The sequence below is a fragment of the Emydura macquarii genome, unplaced genomic scaffold, assembly GCF_026122565.2.
Source record: "Emydura macquarii macquarii isolate MOO-44397 ecotype Brisbane River unplaced genomic scaffold, CSIRO-AGI_Emac_v2 contig_2897, whole genome shotgun sequence".
In the NCBI taxonomy this organism is placed as follows: Eukaryota; Metazoa; Chordata; order Testudines; family Chelidae; genus Emydura; species Emydura macquarii.
In genome coordinates, this window is record NW_027133034.1 from 21,490,134 (window position 1) to 21,514,398 (window position 24,265).

The 24,265-nt window shown below is 37.0% G+C and overlaps 1 protein-coding gene across 12 annotated transcripts in view; it reads right to left on the reverse strand.

Moving 5' to 3' along the window:
* The window catches only part of CSNK1G3 (casein kinase 1 gamma 3), a 155,797-nt gene that overhangs the window by 55,117 nt on the left and 76,415 nt on the right, over positions 1–24,265 (reverse strand). For all 12 annotated transcript variants that reach the window (XR_010924056.1, XR_010924055.1, XM_067569246.1 and 9 more), the window contains 2 exons: positions 8,662–8,810; positions 7,173–7,407 (listed from right to left, as the gene is read on the reverse strand). Coding sequence is in view for 10 of the 12 variants with exons in the window: in XM_067569246.1 (XP_067425347.1) it covers positions 7,173–7,407; positions 8,662–8,810 (384 nt within the window). In the remaining 2 variants the exon portion in view is untranslated. The remainder of the gene's footprint in view (positions 1–7,172; positions 7,408–8,661; positions 8,811–24,265) is intronic.

A 24,265-nucleotide genomic window follows, 5' to 3' on the forward strand; every position in this document is an offset into this window, starting at 1 on the left:
CTAATGGTTGTGATAAGTACTTCTCCGCACAGCTTCTGTTTATCAAAGGGAGCCTGTATCAGATGTGCTCCAGAGATGGAGTCTGATTAATTCAGCCAAATCTTTCTCCTAACTATAAACAGAAAAAGGAACGATGAAGAGGTAAACCTAAAGATATAACAAGACAGCAGATACCATATTTTGAAGTTCTTTTCATCTTTAGATTTAGCTTTTAGATTTGAGAAACAATTAATATTACAACACAAGTCTCAATAGCTGTCAAGGTTGGTTACTCCAGGGCAAGGGAGGTTAAGTATTTAATGAGGAAGGAAACTTTAGAATTCACCACAGGAACAATAATATTTAGATTTTGTTTCTAGGAACTTCGTACAGCTTCAAATATGATTTACCTACAGCCCTAGAATTCCTAGACACAGCATTCAGAATTCAAAACATTCTCAAATTGTAGGAATTGGCTTCATCGTTTTTGTATTTTTTTCAGTTGAAGGGGGTTCTTTTTAGGAGCTTTTGAAGGGTTGTCCACAGTCACTTCAGAGAGAAATTTGACCAAATTAAAATAAGGCAGCCTTTCCTCTATGGCAGAGTTCTCTTTCCAAGAGAATGGGTAAACGGGTGGTTTCATCTTCCTGCAACAATTAAATGGACTTTTTAGAGGTTTTTAATACGCTGCTTCATTTTATTTATTGTGCAGCTACTGAAGTTTCTCTTCTTTCAAGAGGAATCGAAGTGAAAAGAAAGCTTAATTAGAAGGCAACAGTGAACTTATTGGGAGACAGAAGATTTTCAGGAGGAGTTACTGGACACGCTGACCCCATTTGAACACAATCTAATAAGATAAGTTAAGTGGTTTGTCATGATGGGAAGTAGTGATAGGCATCATTGTGATATTTAAGTATAATAAGGTTTACGGGCAAATAATTCCCCTTTCACCTCCCCCTACCCATGCATACCCAGGAAATCACTAATGTGCTAGCTTTACTAACTAGAGCCTGTTCTGGGACAGCAGCCAGGAGCAGCTAGCTAGGTCCAAGAGTTACTGACAGATGGGTGAGTATCTGAAATCTTGTCTTAGATGGGGTGAACTTACATGAGAAAGGATCCTCTTCAGAGAAACAGAACCTCCAAGTACAGGCCTGATGTAATGGAATGTCTCATATAGCTATCCCCTGATAGGTTCTGGCCTGGAAGTAGTATGGTGAGAAGTGCTGAATTTTCCACCCCGTTCCCCCATCAAGAAGTTGCTCTGCTGCTTGCTGCAGGAGTGCTGAAGTAGATGAGTTATTTACCACTCTATTGGAAACCCAGTCAAAAGCAGAAGCATCAGCTCTGAAGGCAATGTTAAGCCATGCAGGTGCCCAGAACTGTTTCAAATCCACTCTCCAAGTCAATTGCTGAGGTACACTAAGCACCTGGCCACAGGGAAACAAGAGTCAAAAGCAAAGAGAGGGATGGGGGAAGGGAGGAATTTCCTAAAACCCAGTCTCAGCTGCCTATACAGGGGGAGTTTTTTGGTTCCATAAATTTCTAGCAGCACTGATTTTGAGAGCTGCTGTTGTCACAGATCCACACCATAGTCTGTGGTCTCCTCTGGATTGATGGGATTCTGTATATGAGAATGCTACAATATGATGAAAATGAACTGTAGGCTTTCCCTAAACACAACACTTTCATATTTAAACTACTGTTTTAGTCATCTTACATGGGCATACACAGCATGTTATATTACTGCTTAAGTATAACATGGGCTCTTAGGAAAAATTCCACTTAAATTCCACGTAGTATATGTTTAAGGGAGCAAAGAAATTAGTAAACCTTAACTTTGAATTTCCTGATTTTGGTCAATTAAAATCTTAATTCAGTTTGTACTAGCAGCATTTTTTTTTCTAATCCTTAAGGAAGTTCAAGGCTTTTGTAATGTCTTCCACATGTTTGTCTATTTGAGCACAGTACACAGCCTGTACAAAAAAAAAAAAAAAAGGGCAGCCTCATGAACCATGAAGCTTACAATCTAAAATAACCATGACATCTAAAACAAAAAAAGATTAGTCAAGCACATTAATGAGTACACAACTAACCTCAGGAGCATTTATTTCAATGTGGTACTCTAAGTCTATTCATTAGAAAACAACTGAAGTGTCACATCTTAGAACATTAAGAAATTAAAGGGAGTACTGTACATAGTCAGAACATGTTTTTCAATTAGTTTTTTCTTAATTTTGAATGTTTATTGTGAACAAAATTTAATTTAAAAAGCAACACATTCAGAACGACATATTAAACTAGTGTGCTTGCTTAAAAGAAAGCAAGCAAAAGTTCTTTCCTGAAATTAGAAACATTTTTTTAAAAGTCAATCTAAAAAAAAGCTGATTCCCATGAAGAATAAGAGAGTTCAATCCAAAGGATCTTAGTGCCACCAACTTTAATAGAGAATTCTGTATTAGGTTTTGTGGTGTCTTTTTTTTTTTTTTAAACATGCTAGTTGTATTTGACCCTTTATCTGGCATTATGGGGTAAGACTATATTTCACAACAAAAAGCATCAATAGTATTCCCTATAACATGGGTTATCTTCTCCTCATTAACTATTTTGAAAAAGATACGAAAAAAGACAAGGACACTCGGAATAGAACACTCAATGTTCCTAACAGGGATTATCACAACAATATACATAAAAACATACAGACTTGATAGGACTTATGACCATATGACTAAACTTCCCTGAACCAAAAAGTTTTAAGAAAATGCAATGTATAAAATTATCTGAAATTAGGGAAATACCAAGAACCCGTAAAGTCCCAAACCAAGCATTGTTTAATTAGGATTTCAGCAAATGTAGAGAATCCTGAAATCTAGAGATTTAGAAGAAAATTCTTTTTTCCTTAGTCTTCTGGCCAGAAACTAAACTCAAAGCTCTATCCTCCAGAAAAGAAATGAGAAAGAAAAAAAGATGCAAGCTTACTTGTGCCCAAACAAGCAAAACGACTATGTGCACAAGAGAAGTAGGTACCTGTTTATAAGGGTTGTAGAATGTGTCTATTTCCTTCAAATAAACAGAATTACCTGTTCTTTAAATCCAAGGTAATCTTTTTATAAATCGGAGAATAAAGGCACATTATTTTCACATGTGGGAAACCACACCTTCTAGCGCCCAAGATTCACAGCTACCAAGCTTAGCCTTTCCACATTTGATGGCTTCTAGTAATGTCTGATTAATTCTTCTCTACCTAACAATATGCTTAAGAGCATACCAGCAATTTCACATCCCCTCATAACAAGAGCAAAATTTATACTCCTGTGAAAGAGTGGGCGCTGTTATTGCCTATGTGAGGTTTAACTGACAATGTGGCTGTATTAGTTCTCACTAGTTTGCACTAGCTTGAATCTATCTAAGAGTCTAAACTAAAACCATCTTTCCTTGGATCCTTCAGTGTAGATCAAAAAACATTATAATTAACCTGGAGTTTAGATCACTGACATGGAATTCACAGCCTACAATTTTTCCCTCATCCCAAGCTCACTGGTTTTCAGGAGGGCCAGTTCAGATGGCATTAACAAAGAGCTAACAAGCACATCCGTTTTGCAGCTAGATCATTCAAGATCCAAGAGGAATTGTTCATACAGATTAATTTAATAAAACACTGACATGTCAAAACAAATAATTTTTAGGAGTTAATATTTTTGATTGAGGCAGGTATAGGCTAGTATGCTATATTTTGTGGTCCTGGCAACACTTGGGAGTATTAAGGCCAGGCTAAAGCACACAACTTAATAGTTCCATCTGCTGCTGCCACCCAGGCCTGTTGCATGATGGCATAATGGGATGTAAAGGTGTGAACAGAAGACCAAGTTGGGCCCTGCAAATGTCCTGTTCTGGAACCTGGAATAAGAAAGCCGTGGACAAAGCCTGTGCTCTTGTTGAATGGGCTGTCAGAGTAGCAGGGCTGTCCGAGTGGCAGGAGATGAGACCTTGGTCTGTTCGTAACAAGTTCAGATGCAGGCAGTGGATCCAGAAGGAAATCGCCTGTGTTGAAACTGGCAGGCCCTTCATTCATTCGGCAACCACAATGAAGAGCTGCATAGATTTTCGGAAGGGCTTAGTTCTTTCGATGTAGTAAGTCAGCGCCCACCTGACGTCCGATGTGCACAGGTGTCTCTCTTCACTAGAGCTGTGAGGCTTTGGAAAAAAGACTGGTAGAAAGATGTCCTGGTTGACATGAAACTGCAATACCACCTTTGGTAGAAATGCGGGATGAGGGCACAGCTGAACTTTATCTTTGTAAAATACAATATATGGAGCTTCTGATGTTAGAACCTTGATTTCAGAAACTCGCCTTGCTGATGTAACCAGAAAGGCAACTTTTCATGACAAGAAAAGAAGTGAACAGGATGCCATAGGCTCCAAGGGAGGTCCAATGAATCTGGACAAAATTAGGTTGAGGTCCCATGGGCAGGAGGGACGGGAGACTGGGTCTCTGACCTGCAGAAAGAGCTTTTTCGAGACTTTCAGGGATTAGTCTGTCATCTCACAGAGAGAAGACTGACCTGCCCTGACTATGTGGGCAAAAGGCTGAGGTGGCCACCAAGAGTTCCCTGATTGATGATAATGCCAGCCTTAATGTTTCAGGTGGAGTAAGTACTCCAGAATGGAGTGTAACGGTACCTGGGTCAGGGAGAGGTTTCATTCCACTACTCAGCAGGAGAAGCATTTCCACTTCACCAGGTAAGTCGTTCTAGTAGAGGGTTTTCTACTTTCCAACAACTTTCTGAACCTGAGTGGAGCAAGCCTGCTTCTAAAGGCTTAACCATGCAGCATCCACGCCATCATATATAGAGAGGCAAGGTTCGGATGTAACAACCAACCATGATCCTGTGAAATCAAGTCCGGGCAGTTCCAGAGTGTCCAAAGGGCTGCCACTGCCAGGTCCAGCAACATGCCCAACCAGTGTTGATGGGACCATGCTGGAGCAATCATTATGACCTGCGCTTTGTCACTCTTGAACTTTATGAGGGCTTTGTGGATAAGAGGGATCATTGAAAAGGCGTATATCAGGCCTCCTGACCATTGCAGCAGGAATGCGTCAGGAAGCAAGTCGCTGTTGGGTTCTTGCAGGGAATAGAAATGGGGATATTTCCTGTTCTGCTTGGCTGCGAATAGGTCCATCTGGGGAGTTCCCCACCTCTGGGGGATAACCTTGACTTCCTCTGGGTACAGGGACCATACATGGTGAAAGAAGGATCTGCTGAGGTGATCTGCCAACATCTGTGGCCATGGAAAATGGAAATGTGTCCCCTTCAGGTTGAGGGTGGCATATCAGTCTCCAGGAAGGGGATGATGGAGGCCAGAGAGACCATTCAGAACATCAGCTTCTTGAGATATTTGTTGAGGCAACATAGGTCCAATATGGGGCACAGGCCTCCTTTGGGATTATAAAGTAATGGGAGTAGAACCCTTTCCCCCACAGATGTAGGGGAACTTCCTCTACAGCCCCTACCTGTAGAAGAGCTTCCACCTCATGGGCAAGAAGTTGCTTGTGAGAAGGGTCCCTGAAGAGGGACAAGGATGAGGGCAGGAAGGAGGAATCGAAATAAACTGAAGGGCCTACCCCACTGCAATGGTTCTTAGCACCCACTTGTCCAATGTTATATCTGCCCATGGTGAAAGGTAGGATGAAAGGCGATTTGAAAAGAAGGGGAGGATTGGATCCTGAGTTAAGTTTGCTAGGCCACCCCCGCATGCACCCTCAAAAGGCCTGCCCGCTACCTGGTGGGTAGCAGCTTGAACCTGACTGGGAAGCACCGGCAGGGGGTTGACCTTGATGGCACTTGCAGCCCTTGCTCTTCGTCCTATAGGGCTTGCTCCTGACCTGGCACACGAACCACTGCAGTTGCTGGGGTCTGAAATGCTTCCTGGAAGCAGGTGGAGTGTATAGGCCTAATGAGCAGAGTATGGCCCTGGAATGCTTCAGACCATGCAGCCTGACAGTCATTTGGTCAGAGAACAGAGCCACACCATCAAAGGGGAAGTCCTGAATGGACTGTGTTAGATCTCAGCAGACAGAGCCTCATGGCTACAAGTCATCCAACCTAACTACTAACTCTAATTAATTAAACTTATCTAAAAAACTATGTACACTAAATCTACAGAAGAGACCACAGGCAAAGGCTTGCTGAGGCAAGGACATTCCAGCACTGTCACTGACAGTAAGAAGGAAATGGGGTGGGGGCCGGCAGCGACCTTATACCAGCACATATGCACACCACTGCAGAGGGCGCTAAAGCTGGAGCTATGGATACCACTGAGGGAAAAATCTCCAGCACTAGTGCACATGGTTCATACACACACAACATGCAATGAACATGAGGAAGAACACAAAGAATATGCTTATCTTATTCTTATCAGGAGTAGGTATAAAAGCTCTGTAATTATGTCACATAATGAAAGTATTTTTAAACTACCACTAATACAACATTCTATTTGAATGATTATGCCAGTTTAGCTGTTACCATATACAGGTATTTCAGTCACCTACCTTAATTGAATCAAGAAGTCTAATTCTTAATGGAAAGTGTTTATATCGTAACTGACACCCCTACTGGTAGTTTGAGTAGAAGGGTAAGGACTGAATTGGCATCAAAACTATAACTTTTTTTTTTTTGGGACACCAATGAGTGGTCCTTCTCCATGTAAAGGATCAGGAAAGTTGGCAAGATAGCATGGAAAACCTGTACCTAAGCTGTATCTATGATTTGATGTAACTAAAAGAACTTCAATCCAATACTTTTCGCACTTTAAGTTAAAAAACAACAACATTTGTAATATTTCTAATCACCACCACATTTTGAAAAGAAAGTTAATCACACTTACTTCATCCTCATTATAAAGCCACCCCATAAGACAAAACATACTGTAATACTTGTAAACAGATACGATCACGATCTGAGATATGGTTCATGACGACTTTAGAACCTAGAGAATCTTATTTTCATGGTATTTTAATAACAAGAGTGAGCTATGATTTGATTCAGTATAAGACTTGAGTTTTTGATAAGCACAGATTGTTAAAGAAAACAAATTCCAATCTGCAAACAGGATGATTCACACGTAAATACCAATTCATACAAAGTTAATATAGTAGCTGAATTCTAGTTTCTGCACTTAAAATGCACACGTACCTTTTCCTAAATGTGTATTTATACTCATGTATCTAGCTGTTCCTGTAAGGCTCTTGTGCTCTCGATATGGTATGTGCTTCTTTGTTTCTGGATCTATATACTCCTTTGCCAAACCAAAATCTATAATATGAATAATTTGCTGGGTTTTGTTTCCTGGTCGTCCTATTAAGAAGTTCTCAGGTTTTACATCTCTGTATATCAAGTTCTTTGAATGGACATATTCCATACGAGAAATCTTTATTAAAGAGAAGAAAGGACAGTTTAGTGTAAGCTTCAGGTTACCACAAGAAAGCATGGTAGAAGCAAACTGAAGAGGACTATTTTCTTCTGAACAAATGCATATGTCCCACTTAATGTTGATGGGCACGAGCATCTGTTTAGAGGAGAATACACCCCATCACTTGCATATAACAATCTATATTTTCAGCTTCATATGAATCACAAAAAACAAACATACTAAAGTCAGCTGTGAACAAGCTGTACTAAATGAATCTTCGTGCACATTACTGGATATGAAACTAAGACCTGGAATTATGCTGTCTTGCTGTCAGCATGAAGGATCTGTAAAGACATGCAATGATCTGTACAAATAAATTTTAGCCAGCGCATCACCAATATGAACATAAAACTGTCCTTCTAGACATACAAATTAGGGTTTGAAAAACATTTTTATATTCAGAAAAGAACCTTTGCTAAATGACTTTGCATTTGTGATCTTATAAAGCCTTTAATAAAGAATTGAATCTTTGTCACTCATGTCAAACTGGATTCCATCCCCCCTTTTCAGTGACATTTAAGTAACATGTTTATACTAATTATTTCAGACCTCTTTGTACCCCAGTGGCATTTAAAATTTTTAACCATGATGAAAAAAGATGGTGCACTATATATCTGGATTTAAAAAGATGCAATTACTTATTAAATATAAATATGCACCAATACAAACAAAAATGGTATTATTTGGCGTTTACTCAAGCTTTTACTCTAGTCTAGTATAGTCTGATGGCAGGCTATCAGAAAAATGCTTCAAAACCTCAGATTTTCTATCTAAACAATTTTGTTTGTACCATGCATTTTTTTTTATTACCCTTTTCTAATTTTATGACTAATACAATGTGTTAGAAGTCAAATGCCTATGTTACTTAAGAGTTTCATCTGCTTACCCTAATGGAAATAATCGAGTCTAATGGAGCCTTATGATTTTAGGCTGCCATTAAATGAGTCTTCAAAACAAAGACTGAATTTATGTAACTGTCCTTAAGGATTAAGGCAAAAATTACAGCACACAAAAAAATGACAACTAACTAATATTTCCATGTTAGGTGTCTTTTAAAGGACTGCAGTACAACCAACATAATTTAAGTGAATGTAAAATATAGATTCTTTATCAGATAAACTAGTATTTAATCTACTAAAGACTGTCCACCTGCTGGTCTAATGAACACACTCAAATTAGCAAATATATATGTTTATACACATTTACACTTACCAACTGTATAGCTATCATAAGAACAGTTTTAAGAGAAAAAGTCCTATCACACAGGTCAAATAAGTCTTCCAAACTAGGTCCCAGTAGTTCTAGCACCATGGCATTATATTTGCCACAAGGGCCAAAATAGTAAACCTGAGGTATTCCATCTGGAAAAGAAAAATATACATATGATTAGTTATAGAGTACTTTCCTAAGTTTAAACATATACCTTATCTCTTGCACACATCAAAATTAACTTTAGGACTTATTAGTTGGATCTACAGTTTAATACTTAATCTTACATAAGAACTGATAGTAAAGCTGTATGAAAATTTTAAGTGTTAAAGCATTAACTTCATTATTCCTGCTGTATCAGTTCCATAGCTTCTTCTTGAAATTAGGTATTTGACTATTTTGAAAGCATTACAGCTTAATTTTAAAAGCATCAAGAGCTACCCGTTACACATTAGACACAGTAAGTGCAGATTGAGTTTGTGAAACTATGCTGGATTTCAAATACTGTCCTTTATCCCCAGAAAGGATCAAAGTAATTTTGTTTGTTTGTTTTTAAACAAACAAAAACAACATTTTCTTTAACTGGATTTTTTTTTAATATAATTCTAAGACATTTTCTTTTTTAAAAATAAATCTGTTTAAATTTAATTTGAAATTATCACGAACTACATTAAGGTCTAGAAATCATAATCCATTAAAATTATTTAAATAAATAAAACATACTGAATCAATGTGCCCTCCTTAAATTATAAGTAGAGATTCGAGTGTGCTGCTCTTTTTAATCATATAAGGGGGAAAACATGCTTAACTTCTGAGGTCAACTTACGTCACAATTTCATGTACTGCATTAAATAGCGATATTATTTTCAGTATTTATAACGGAGTGAATGGAATCCAAATGTTAAATACTTTAAATTGCTGTTGTGCACAACAGGTTTTGCCTTAATTATTTTTGGTTTCTGTTTAACTAGCAGGTGCAGAGAACACTTACTTTATTTGGACTAGTTAGAAACCGCTTGGGAGTTGAAAAATGGGAAAGCTTGTTTTCTTCTTCCAGTTTGCAAAGGTTTTCAGGCATCTCATATGCAGATAGGTGCCTAGTGGAATTTTCAAAGGCACCTAAATCAATGGGAGTTAGGTACCTAACCATGATTTTTTTTAAAAAAAGTTTCTTTTATGCTGTTAATAGTTAACACTTTTCATCATTAAAACTGAAAAACTACATTTTAAACTTTATGCTATTGATACTTTGCATTTCTTTTAGCTTAGACAGGAAGAAACAAGCCAATTCCCCGTCCGTTTAATTTCTGGCTTTTTATGCACTAGCACAAAGCAGTAATGCTGCACTGCAAATGTATGTATGGGAATATTTGTCAGAAAAGCCTTACCAATAATTAATTTGTATTTAAGTTCACAGAAACATCTTGTCTTTTGAAAACCTTGTTTTTATAAAACGTAAATTTGACGTCAAATGTGTTCGGGCAATCTCTCTTCAACATTAGGAATTTAATGTACATGATGCAAGTCTTAGCTGCATGGATCTTGCTCACTTCTGAGATTTAGTACCTAAACTAAGGTTTAACCTGTTTGTTTTATACAAATCCACCTTTTACTGAAATCTGTAGGAAACTGTACAATGCAAGAATACCTTAAAAACAAAAAGTGCATTTATTTTGGCACCCCGTTTTCCTATTATTTTTCCAATAATGCATTTTAGAATGCATGAGGCTTTATTATAGGCTATCTAAAAATAATTAATTTTGGTAACTACTGGAATTCTTCATCTCACTCAACCAGAAACATTAACAGAAACACACAAGAAAGGGAGTTTCTCAACACAGCATGCAGTGCTGTAGCCATAAAAGTGTCTTTTGGAAGTAATGAAATCGCATTAATTAAACCCTACATGCTGAGTTGAGAAAATGTGTTACTGAGTTTGTGTTACCGGCCACATCTACATTAAAAGCACTTTCCCAATATAGCTATACCAGTATAGTATATCAGTAAAGTTGTAGCAAGAGATTGTGTCTCAGTTGCCTAAACTGCCAAAAGAATGCTGAGGTAAAGGCTTGCAGAAAAGCCTTGGAAGGGGTTTAAAATTCTGAAAATAATAGTTTGATTATCTGAATAATTAAAAAGTGGTGTCAGTATCTGAACATTTTGTGATGTTTAAAATAGTAAGTTTTATTTAGGTAAGAATTAGTAATAGAAAATCCAATAGTGGCAGTTGGAAATGGCAGTTGAGAATACATTGCAGCCCATTGACTTGCATTGGAACCAACCACTTCCTGTGGGAAAAGACTCTGCAAAGCCCAAAGAAGGTTTCGCGGTTTCTGTAAGTTTAATTATTTAATCATTTTAATTTAAAGTTTAATTAACTAATCATTATTTATTATCTAAGAGTACATGGATGTGCCTGTGAATAAAGTTGAATGTTTGTGGTCCAAATGAGATCTTTCCCTAACCATCCAGTAACCTCCTGGCGCCTAATGCTTGTTGGATGATAGTTAAGAATAGTGTTAAGTATATTATGGTCTATTGATATGTGATACAGAATGTTAAGTATAGTGTTACTGATATATGATATAAAGTGTTAAGTATATTTATAGTTTTATAATATTTTGTATTGTACTAAGCATTTATTTCTGTTTTACTCTATGACTTTCAATTTAAAACCTAAGTATTATAATTAGTAGTCAATAAAGAGACATTTGTTTTCGAAGAATTTGCTGTTTAAGTGTCAACCCTTCGAGCAGAGGGCTGTACACGTGTCCTCTCAAGGGTAAAGGGAGGCAGACAGGCCCATGAAGTTTCTCCATGATTGTAAACAAGAACCCCCTGGTAAACCTTTGTAAATTCTCCAGGGCTGACCACAGTAATTACCCACTTATAGAAATAAGGCTGAGAATGATATTGTTAGTATACCCAAGCCAGCATAGGGCCTTGTGGGTCCTGGAGTTTTAGGGTAACAAAGTGCTCCTAGTATGGATGCAACTTAGAGTATGTTTACACTGACAGCGGCAAAGTCGCTGCCATCAGATCGACCTATCTGGATCAACTAAGCGGTCAGTGAAGACCCAGTTGATCCAGAAGTCGACGCAGTAAAACTACCCCCTCAAGTGGTGTAGCGCTGCGTCACTGGGAATGCGTTTCCCGTCAGCGCAGTGCAGTGAAGACACCACACAGAAGGGAAGCACGGCAGTCAACGGGAGTTACGCGAGCTATTCTGCGTAGCTTGCGTAACTCCCGTCGACTGCTGCCTAATCGCTTGGTAAGTGTAGACCAGGGCTTATGCCTGCAAACTGCTCTTTTGCTGGTATAACTGTCAACTACATAATGTCTGGCATGATGGCTTTTGCTGGTACAGTTATGTCAGATAAGGATCACACTTCTGGTGTATCTGTGTCAGTCGGGATATGAAGAAGTTTGTAGTATAGACATGACCATCTTAAGTTAACGGTTCAAATAAGAATTAACTATTTGATCAATGTACTTTCTGAATGGAGACATTTGACAGAATAAATTTAGAAATCAAATGAAGACTGGTACAGCTTTTAGTACTTTAAAACAGTGTTCACTTACACTTATAGAACCATAATTACAGCTCATTTGGCTTCTTTATAATGTGTTTCTCTCACTCTGTCTTTTCAGCTTATTGATACTAAGAATAGTACACAGAGTCTATGGATACTAACAGAATAATGTGATCCTTTGCTCTTCTTCGAGACCTTGCTGGGATCTACAATTAAGAGAGCATGTTCACAAACTCAAACTGGGATACTAACATGGACAATTTTTATGTTAATCTAGACTGTGAATTCAAAATGTAGCGCACCTAATCTTTTTCCAATTCTTTTGTTTGAGTGGTAAATTTGATAAGAAATGTCTATTGGCATTTAAATTTAACTCTTTACGGGAGTTTTAAAACAACCATAGTCAAGATAGAGACTAGAAGTGAAGAAATTCCTCCACTATTCTCACTTAAGTATGATGTAGAATATACATGAATTTATTGCTTTTATCCCAAAGCTCAGACACAAGCACTGTATTAAAAAGCTATTAGATGAAAAAGCATTTTGAGTACTGGCATACAAGAATAAAAAGCATCTAATTTTGACTTAAAGTTTCTATATAGCTAATATTTTCAAAAAACAGTATGTTTTCCAGCTGAATATGATTTATCCAGAGCAGTTATGTAGCCATGGACTTATTTCTGCTTAGATTTTATCAGCTGGGTACAGCAAACATGTTTGGGGAAGGGACACTCACTGAGTCAACTTGAAATGTAATTTTAAACCTATAAATAGTTTTTAACTCAGGTACCATAAATGCTCACAAATCCTATTGCCAATTTTTATGGTTTTACAGTAATATTTTCCTATTTTGTTTAATGTTTTTTCTTGTCTGTCACTGTGAAAGATTCATAAAAAGCACGAAAAATGTCTGACTACACATAGGAAACTATGAAACAAATTATACATGAAATACTGTAATATACATAAGCAATAAAAGTTTTTCTTTTTAATCTTTCAATTATAGTACTCTTAAGTGATACTTTCAACAGTAAGTAAAAAATTCAGACCAAAGTGTGATTTAAGATAGTGCTCCTGTGAAGTTGTACTATGCATCTTCACAGAAAAAAAAATTAAGATGGAGTTACAGTTGAGAGTCTAAACCAGTAATTAAGGGTAAAAATCCATTAAAGGGATTACATAATTATCCCAAGGACAAATATTATATCACAAAATTTAGAGTTAAGGTTAAACTCAAAAGAAACTCAAAAGAAACCCGAACATGTGAAGGTATAAAAATTCTGTTAAGGTACCTAAGCTATCTTAAATCTGCCCTATAGTAATGTCACACAATAACCATAAAATTATGACTGATGCATATGTGCTTGTGATCTAGTATTAAACAGATTTCTAAAGGCATATTAAATGTTTTTCATATTTATTCTTCATGATGTCACTACAGAACAGAACTAAGGTTGTTTAGGTATCTTATCTATGCACCCAACTTTTCTGACCCACAACAGCCAAATAGCTGTCCTGTGACTAAAATCCAGCAATCTTTGCAGGTCATCTAACATTTAAAAGGCCTTTACCCTTATATTAGGCCTTGCATGTAGGCATGGGTGGGTGGTACCTGACTATGGGTGCCACAAACATAGCAGTGGAAGCAGCTGCCACTCTCTACATGTGGTCTATTGAAAGCATCTTCCTTTTTTTTTTTTTTTTTTTTTTTTTTGCTTGTTATTGGTGGTTGTGGTGAGAACCATTTTATTACACCATAACAGCCAACCAGCTGCTGAAGACAAAGGCTTTATCAGCTCACAAAAATTGTATCACTTTATCTAGATTGCTATAGTTAAGGTGATACAACCTCCCCACTGTGGATGCAGTTAAATCTGTACATAGGTGTTTATACCAGTATAGCTTATTTAGGTAAGAGAAAGGGAAAAAGCTATACTATTATAAGATACAATTATACCATTGTAACTGTATACACACATTAGCAGTTGTTCCAGTATAACTACTGCAGTGAAAAAAAAAATCATATCCTTAGCTTATAGACCAAGCCTAGGACAACAGCTTCATATATACACAAAGGGATATCGTAACTCAAGATTTCAAGTGTTCTGTTTCCATTTGTCAGCACAAAAGACCTAAACCCAAACATCTAGCTTACCCAATGGACCAGTAGGGGCAGAAATCCAAGAATGAGAGCCAGATGATTTATAGAAAGTGGCAGCACAAGACAGTTGGAGGTATAAAAGAGAAAAAAACCATTTAACTGTCATAGCACAAATTGACATACAAGGGAATGTGTTTATGACAAGGAAAACAGCGAACCTTTAGAAATTTCTATTTCTGTATATGCATGTATAGGACAGTGACAAAGCTGGAAAAGCAAATACATTTTTCACATCAAGTACCTTTTTCTAACAAAAAAATACAGCAACTGAACATTCCATAAAGACTCAACTGAGGAATGTTTAGAACAAGAGAAAATTGTTGCCAGCAAATGGCTTGAAGGGGGAATAAGTTGTGAATAATAATGAAACTGATGGTTCAAAGTACTTATGATTGTTTAACACTTTACGGAATTGAAAATGCATCATTTTTTAAAAATACTGTAGCATACAGCACTAAGGTGAGAAACCGGATTACTTTTATCCTCACTGGAATACAAGAGATTTGTGAACTCCAAAGTTTCAGGAATTGTTCATCGCCATTGCCATCTTTTTTTGTCCATACGTACTGCTTTTCAATCTGTTGGTAGTATTTTAAGGCATTCAAAATACTTGTGAAAAAAATATGGAAACTAGGCAATTTTTTGCATTTCCTTTGGAGTTATGTGGTTAATTTCTATAGCTACAAGTCAATTACAGAGGAAAAAGAGTGGTAGAATGGAATTTGCTTGGCTGCATTGTCAGATCTGTAGGCAGAGTTAACAATGGCAGAAGTGTATGAGATGTGCCAAAACATGTTTAACTTTTTTTTTTTTTTTTTTTTTTTTTAACTTCACAATGTTATGGAGGCATTGGCAGACACTATATCATAAAGATGAATCAGTTTTTAAGCTAAAAAACAGGCTTTAAATCCCTCAGACATGACAAGTATAATATTGGTTGTGATCATCACTTATTCTAAAAGGCACAGATTGAATTTTTTGGGGAAATAAGAAGTTAAAATGTTCATGAGTTTTATTAATTTACAAGTGACTCATTTTTTAAATGTAGAGCTGAGGTCTTACATTTCACCAGATCTCTCTTACTTACAAGCTAGTATGTGAAAGCCTCTGCTGCTTCATCAGTCTGGCAGTTGAGCCAAATAATCTACCATCTGTGCAGTCTCTCTCATACAGCCAATGAAATTGTTCTGCACAAATTAACTGCAGAGTAAGGGATATTAGGAAACAGTAGGAAAGGGATGGATAATAAAAACAGAAAATATCCCAATGCAACTGTATCAATCCATGGTACACCCACACATTTGAATACTATGTGCAGTTCTGGTCGCCCCTTCTCAAAAAAAATATTAGAATTGGAAAAAGTAGGAGTATGGGTAACCAAATTGATTAGGGGGATGGAACAACTTCCATAAGAGGAGAGATTAAAAAGACTGGGACTGGTCATCTTGGAAAAGAGATGACTAAGGGGGATATGGCAGAGATCTATAAAATCATGAATGATAAAATTGAATAAGGAAGTGTTACTCACATAATACAAGAACCAATGGGCCACTCAATGAAGTTAATAGGCAGCAGGTTTAAAAAAAACATAAAGAGGTACTTCTTCACACAACACAGTCAATCTGTGGAACTCGTTATCAGCAGATGTTGAGAACACCAAAAGTATAATTGGGTTAAAAAAAGAATTAGGTAAATTCATGAAGGATAAGTTCATTAATGGCTACTAGCCAAGATGGTCAAGGAGGCAGTCTCTAATTGCCAGAAATTGGTACTGGATGACAGAGATGGATCACTCGATATTGCCCTGTTCTGTTCATGTCCTCTGAAGCATTTGGCTCTAGCCACTGCCAGAAGACAGGATATCAAGCTAGATGGATCATTGGTCTGACTCACAGTATGTCCATTCTTATGTTCTTAAGGGTGTTTACTGGATGAGTTATCTTTGATATCACAATTGTCTAGGATTCTTGACATGGCATAGATGCCATTCCTTGCTGTTGCATGGCTATAATCCATTAAGTCAAAATGGTTGAGAACTTAAAAACAATCCGCAAATCCCAGTGATGACTGAATCTGGTGACATTCTGAATAAAAAGGTCCCTCAACCACGCTTGTAGCTGCTTGCATCATTTCACACCGACTCAAATCCTAGGCTTCAGAGTGACGTATAGGCAAGCGATAATCGAGAAATCCTATTATATAGGCTGCTTCATTTTAACAGTTCTAAGCGCTTAGGAAAAAGATCACAACAAAATCTTGGGTACAGGATAGTTTAAACAAAAGTATTTAAAACATCCAAGTTATTTGTATTATTCTTCAATATTTCTAGCTCTCAGAGAAATAAACAAAATAGTCAAATTTTTAGTCTGTTTTTGCATAATAAAACTATTTTGTAAAATTTTATATTTGAACCTTTGTAACAGATGGAGCAGGTGAGAGGACAAGTTTGAGCAACGGTGTCTTCCCAGGAGAAATCTGAGCTCCACAAGAGAAGGTGCCCTCCTTCAGTACACCTTTTGCACTCTGGAGACCAGGTCCAGCAGCAGTACACCTAACAAATATGCACAGATTCAAAGCTCTTCTCCTGTGGGTTCGATTACCCTACACAGAAAGGTCTGAAGAAGAGTGTTCTACCGCTGCATACTTGGAAGTGCACAGTAGTTTCTCTCTTGCCCCTAAGGCACACTTACAAGTTCCATGACAGCAAGTGCCCTCCATGACAGCAAGAGGGAAAGCCTAATGTAATGGAGGAAAAAAAAAAATCTTACAATCCTAATGTGATTTAAAAAAATAACCGGACATTTTATCCTCCCCTCCCATGAGCATCCAGTGATCTGGACATTACTCATTTAGATTGGCTCATTCTACCCTAACAAAGGCAAGTATCTTAAACCAATTTTAAAACATTCAGGGCTCTTTTTTTTTTTTTTTTTTTTTTAAAAGGAAAAAAAAAGTTAATTTCCCTTCAATAAAACCTTCTTTAACTTAGTGTTAATAATGTTGAAGTAAGAGATATTCTTAAGAAAATTACCTAATTATTTCGTTGCATCTTGTTGATCAGAGTTAAGTTTACTGGAATCTACTAACATTTTCAAGTAATTGAAGTCATAAAGCAAACGTGTGAGCTCTAAGAGTAATAGTTACGTAAATCACCTTAATTGGTAATTTCAAGAATTTATCAAATGATTAGGGCTTCTAATGGTTAATGCTGACCATACATTTTGAATAAGTATTATATCAATTACTTAGCTCTAAGTAAAAAGATCTTTCTTTATGAACAGAAAGTATAGTAGTGATTATGCAAGTAAATGATCAGACAGTCTACCACTATGAACCTGCAAAAACAACGAGAGTTCTATAGCACTTTAAAGACTAACAAAATTAATTTCAGTAGGCATAAGCTTTCGTGGGTTGCATCCCACTTCCTCAGATGCAGTTGAACCTGGAAGATGTAAGCAACCAATTGTTGTGGAAGGCTGGTATATTATGTATTTACAACAACTGTGTACTGAACACAAAGTGTAGTGCTGAATGTGTAGTAAGCATTAACTATGTTGGAATATAATGTTCATAACTACTCAACTCATGTCTAGCCAATTTTACAATATTCTTTAGTTGTTTATAATTGTTTGAACTTAATAAAAGTGTAACCATTTAACTTCAATAATGCAGATCATGTTTTGTTTTTGCTTACTGTTGACATATTTTAGTGCATTTCAAATTTGTATTTAATTTCCTGTAACTTATGTAAAAAAGGAAAATCCTACACATTTCCTTCTTTTTTTAAACTATTCACCACACATTTTAAAGTAATCTGAACATAAGGGTGAAAGCTGTTTGTCTGAACTTGAAAGGTTCAGTTTGATGAGGCTCATAAAAGAATTATAACAGGAAAAGCTGAGATTAAATAGTAAAGAGAGCCAAAGTTATTTTAGAATTCCCATTTGGAACGGCTACCTGCACTGAGGACCAGAGCCCTCATGGATAAACTTTATTGTTGGGGCCAATGGGGTATTATCATCTCAAAGTTTGCAGATAAAAGGGAAAAATATGCCCTACATCATCACTATTTTGATTATACCATAACTCTCCTCCAATCTTAGTCACAACTAATTTTTCAGCAAAGATTAATACCAGGTAGCTGTAACAAGCTCATTATTTTAACAAGAAATACTGTACTATACTTAATGTATCAATTAAAACTAAACTATAACTTATTTAGACAAATGTACAAAACTATGTTTATGATGAATTTTTTTTTTTTTTTTTTTTTTTTAAACACTGATCACTAGTCTAAGACCAATACTTAGAAAGTTTATTAGTACATTTATGCTGGTCCACCAAAGAGTTTTTATCTGTAAAAAGGGGTGAGCTAGTGGCATTAAAACCCATTAATGTGATTGCTAGAATTATGTTACAATTGAAAGTGGGGGAAAAGGTGAGAAAGCAATCACTAACAAGTTGCTCTAGAATTATAAATTCTTCCTTTGGTCAGATGATGCATCATGCATCTCGTGTGCATGGAGATCGGATACTATTGATGTCTAATTGCTGTACTTTAAGCCTCAACCATGAAAATCTGTCTTCAAAATCCTACATAACCCTTTTCACTTCCACTACCATCAACAACCCTGAATTCCACACTGCCAGGCATTTCAGGGGTGAGCTGCGGATCTCAATTTGGCTTTTTTTGCAGAGCTACAAGCTTTGAAAACTACCTCTTTCAGCAGCTGCCTCCTCTACTCCACCTGGGCTCACCTTTTGGGTTTCCTCCATAATACCCCATCTTTTTCATAGATTCCCAGAGTTAAGGCCAGACATATAATTAGATTACGTCCTGTGTATTGTCCATTAAACATCACACAGTTACTCTCATATTGAGTCCAGTATCATGCACTTGGCTAAAGCATATCTTCCAGAAAGGCATCCAGTCTTGATCTGAAGACATTAAGACTGGAAGAATCCACCAGGATAGTTGGCAGTGTGTTCCAACGGTTAATCACCCTCTATTATATGTATGCCTGTTTCTAATTTCAATTTATCTGGCTGCCAGCCACTGGTTTTTGTTATGCCTTTCTCTGCTAAATTAAGAAGCACTTTAAGTATCATCTCCGCATGAAGGTACTTCTACACGAATCAAGTCACCTCTCAATCCTCTTTTTGAAAACCTAAGCAGATTGAACTTTAAGTCTCTCACCGCAAGACATTTTTCCAGCCCTCAAATAATGTTTGTGGCAATTTTCTGCACCCTCTCAAGTTTGTCAACGTTCTCTTTAAAATGTTGACACCAGAACGGTACACAGTATTTCAGTATTGGTCTTACCAATGACATATACAGAGGAAAAAAAAAATCACCTCTACTTCTACTCCCTTCTCCTGTTTATGCATCCCAGGATCACATTAGCCGTTTTTACCACAGAATCACACTAGGAGCTCATGTTCAATTGCTTGTCCACTACAACTCCAAATCTTTTTCAGAGCCCCTGCGTTCCAGGACAGAGTCCCTTATTCTGTAGGGATAGGGTACATTCCTTATTTCTACACGTACAATTTTGCATTTGGCTATATGGCTGCTCTGTCATTACTTACCACTCCCTGAGTCTTTACATAATCCACATATTTTAAATCAGAAGTGATTTTATACTTCCAGATCATTGATGAAAATGTTGGATAGCACGAGGCCAAGTATAAATGCCTCCAAAGCCTCATTATCAACACCTGTATTTGATAAGAATTGTCCACTGACAACCACTTTGGGATCTGTTAAGCCAGTTCTTAATCCACTTGGTGTATTTTACTGATACTGTCTATTGCTAATTTTAAAAATCAGAACTTCATGCAGCACTAAGTCAACTGTGTTATCAAAATCTAATATATTTATACAGTTACCTTAATCAACCACACTTATAATCTCTAAGAATGATATCAGGTTTGACAAGACCTATTTTCCATAAAACCATATTGACTGGCATTAATTATATTTACATTGTTTAGTTTTCAGTTGAATCCCATATCAGCATTTCCATTATTTTGACCAGGACTGATGTCAGGCTAACCAGCTTATAGTTACCCACATCATCCAGCTCACCCTTTTTGAATACTAGCATTATATTAGCACTTCTGGTGTATTCATGGTATTCCAAGATTTATTACAGATTAATATCAGCAGGACAGATCTCCTCAAGCAATTGTTTTAGAACTTCCTGGTGCAAGTTACCTGAGCCTGCTGATTTCAGAATGGTTACCCCTAGTAAATGTTAACATCCTCCATTGTTACTAATAGACTGGAAAGTACTTCTTCATACTCACGTAATACAAGTACATCATCCTGCTCCTTTCCAAATACAAAACAGAAATAAAAAGACTTATGCCTTTTCCAGATGAACAAAATTACCATCTTCATCTAGTAAATTGGCCTATGCCATTGGTAGGATTTCTTTGGTTCCTAACTTTTTTTTTTTTTTTTTTTTTTTAAAGTTCCTTGTTGTCCCTATTCCTTCCACCCAGAAATTTTTTCCCTAATGTTTTCAGCTTCCCCTCTACATTTTCTGCACTTCAGAACTTGACATTTATATGGATTGCTATTTCTTCCTTTTTTATTTGCTACATTTTTTTTTAAACTTCCAATTCCTGCCTTCACATCGCTACTCAACCAATATAGGCTTTCTGCTATTGATGCCCCTCTTGCTTCTTTGTGAAATTGGGGCTTTTGGATTATCTAATAAATTCTTCAAGAACTCCCCATTTTCATTCATATTTTTCTAAGTTTCGGCCTCACAATTAATTCTGCTCATAAGTTCTCATCCTTGAAAACTTAGTTCTTTTGAAATACCAAGTAGATATATTACTGGCTGGGACTGTCCTCAGGTTGCCCATATGTAATGTAATCAGGTCATAACTGGCACTACAAAATCAACTTCCAGTGCAATGATTATAATGGATAAAGATGAATTAAATAGGTACAAAATAGAGTTACCTCATGTTGGTTTAATACCTTTTGAGTTAGAAAATTACAGTTTTTAGAAACTTTCAGCTCCTCCTCTCAATTTCCTGCTCATTGCAATAGCTTGCAGTCTCACCAAGTCTTTCCTCGAGCCTACAAAAGTCCCAGCACACTCCACTCTATTCCCTTTTCACTCTCATACATATACACCCCCTTTGACATCTCACCTTCTGCCTTCAAGGTGCACCTACTACCTAACCCTTCCTAATTAATTCTCCTGTACTCAGGCTGTACAGTGGAAGTAGGAAGAAATTTTTTGTTGCCAACTAATAGACACTGCATGCAGTCACATATGGCCTTTGACTGCAAGAAGAGTAGCAGTGTCATCTAGCTCTTGGAGAGGGGAATTAAACAGGATGAGGCAGATTCCAAAGTTTCTGTTGGGACAGAAGACTTCCATAAAAAGAAGATAAAACTTACTTTACAGTAACTATGGTTCTTGCAGATGTATTATCTATACATTCCATTTGTCGGAGTGCATGCTCCCTCCTATGCACTTAAGCTTAGATTCTTTTGCCAGCAGTGTCTGTTGGAACTATACCTGCCCTTCGAGTGTCCTTGTGCCCCTCAAAGCTATAAAAAGCAATAACCCTAACCATCCCTCTTTCTTTGCCAATACAGAATCCAGGTACTATAATACTTCATAGTAGCGGGGACAGAGGGTTGGTCATGGAAAATATATGGACATCATCTCAAAGAACCACAGTTACCAAAATTCTTCTTTGAGTGCCTGTCCATTTATATGCCACTGTTGATGACCACAAGCAGTGATCTATATTGGATGAAGGAGGGGGAGGGAAGGGTGCTAGGAGTCTACCTGAATGATTGCAAGACAGACCCACCAAAATGAGCATTGGATCTGGATGCTTCTACCACAGAGTAATGCTACGTAAACCTATGTACTGAACCCTAGGTGGTTGTCAGACATATCCTTAGTATCGGAACAGTTCTCAGAAAGGCTTGAGCTGCAGTGAAGGGGCTATAACCCTCGTCAGTGGGTCTAAATTGGCTATTTTGTAGTACAACATAATATACGTAGAAATCCAATTAGAAAGTCTCTGAATTGATATTGCCTGACTTTTTATCCTATCACCACAGGCTACAAAGAATCTAGGGGACACCCAAAATAGCTTATTTCTGTCAAGTTAAGACAACACTCTAAATGCATTTAAGGTATGAGGCTTAGCCGTCTCATTTTGTTTATTTACAATGCAGGGGAAAATGGCAGAATATGGTTTGGTTGAGAGGGAAACCCGAGCCCACCTTTGACAAGAACTTCAGGTGAGATGTCAAGATCACCCTGTCCATATATGCCATGTAAAGGAGATCCCTACCATTAGTGCTTGTGTTTCCATCACCCTCCTAGCAGATGTTATTGCTACTAAAAAGGCTCTTTTGATTGCTAGATGGAAGAGGGAACATGTAGCTAGATTGCTCCAAGGGTGGATCTATTAAACTTTTCAGCACAATGTTGAAACTCCAAGGAGGTGGCTCCCCGTCTGGCAGATATATCTGTATAAGCACTATTTAAGAGCTAGGTATTATTATTGTATTTCATTTCTTAAAATTGACTGTTAATGCATATCAGCTAGATAAATTTGAAGACAATGTTCAATAAAATTTAGTTGCATGCATAGAACACAAATACTTCTGCATTCACCTTTTTTTATGCTTTTCATTTTTAAATTAAAAACCCCTCAATATACTTGCAATTAGTATGCATATTAAAATGAAAAGAAGAAAAATATTTTTAAAGCAAAAAAGTTTATAGACCATTTAAAATATGTAATAAAAATATCTTTCAATACTTCTTTAATTTGGGCATCTATCAAGGGCCCAATCCAAGAAACTGTCATTAATAATCCTTAATCAGGTACTGCCAGGTACTAAAAGAATCCAAACTGTGTCAAATTAGGCCAGAATACTACACCTATAAAATTAACTGTATTTTCTTTTCTCACCCCTTCACCTACACAGTATTTAACCACTGTGATTTCACAGGAAACTTTGAAACCTATCTTAAATTCATCTAACTGTCCTTGTTTATCCCATGTTAGCTCATTAGCAGAGTAGTAAATATGTAGTTTATTCTCATGTCCCATCTTATATTATTTGACCTCTAAGTAAAGTTATAGGACCAAACAAGACCTTGTGTATGCAAAAATATCCACTGAGCTCCAATTACAGCCTGTATTGTGTTCTCACAGATAAGTCACTAATTCCCATAGCAAGAGACTAATACGATGACAGGATTATAACTTTCCTGAAGAACAGGAGATGACAGAATGGAGAAAGCTGTTCTAAAAATACAAATCTTCAGTAGCAGCAAAGGAAACATCAAGAATAAGAGCAAAGTAAAATTTTGTGCATACCTTTTAAAAAGGTTTAAATGTTTTCTTAAAGTTCTTTAACATAATAATTCAGAAGGAGCTCAAATCAGCTCTTAAAAATGCCTCCTGACCCAAAGAGACAAAGTGGGTGAGGTAATATCTTCTACTGGATCAACTTCTGTTGATGACAGACAAGCTTTCGACACATGGCTCTTCTTCAGGTCTGGGAAAGGAACTCCCAGGATCACAACAAAAGGCTAGGTGGAACAGATTGTTTAGCGTAAGTAGTTAGCACATATTGTGGTGAATCGTGCAAAGTAGAGTGGCCCATAGTTCCATTCCTGGCCCAAACTCAAACTCATAATTGTAAGAACAGAGGAACTGCCATACCAATTTACACCAGTGTTCCATCTAGTCCAATAGCCTGTCTCCAATTGTGGCTGCTACCAGATTCTTTAATAGGGAAAAACAAAAACCCCGACAGTAACATAACAAGCTGTCCACAAGGTATTTTTCTGCCTAACCCTCAGTTACTGTTTGTTTATGCCCGTAGATAATTTAATCAATAACAATAGAAACA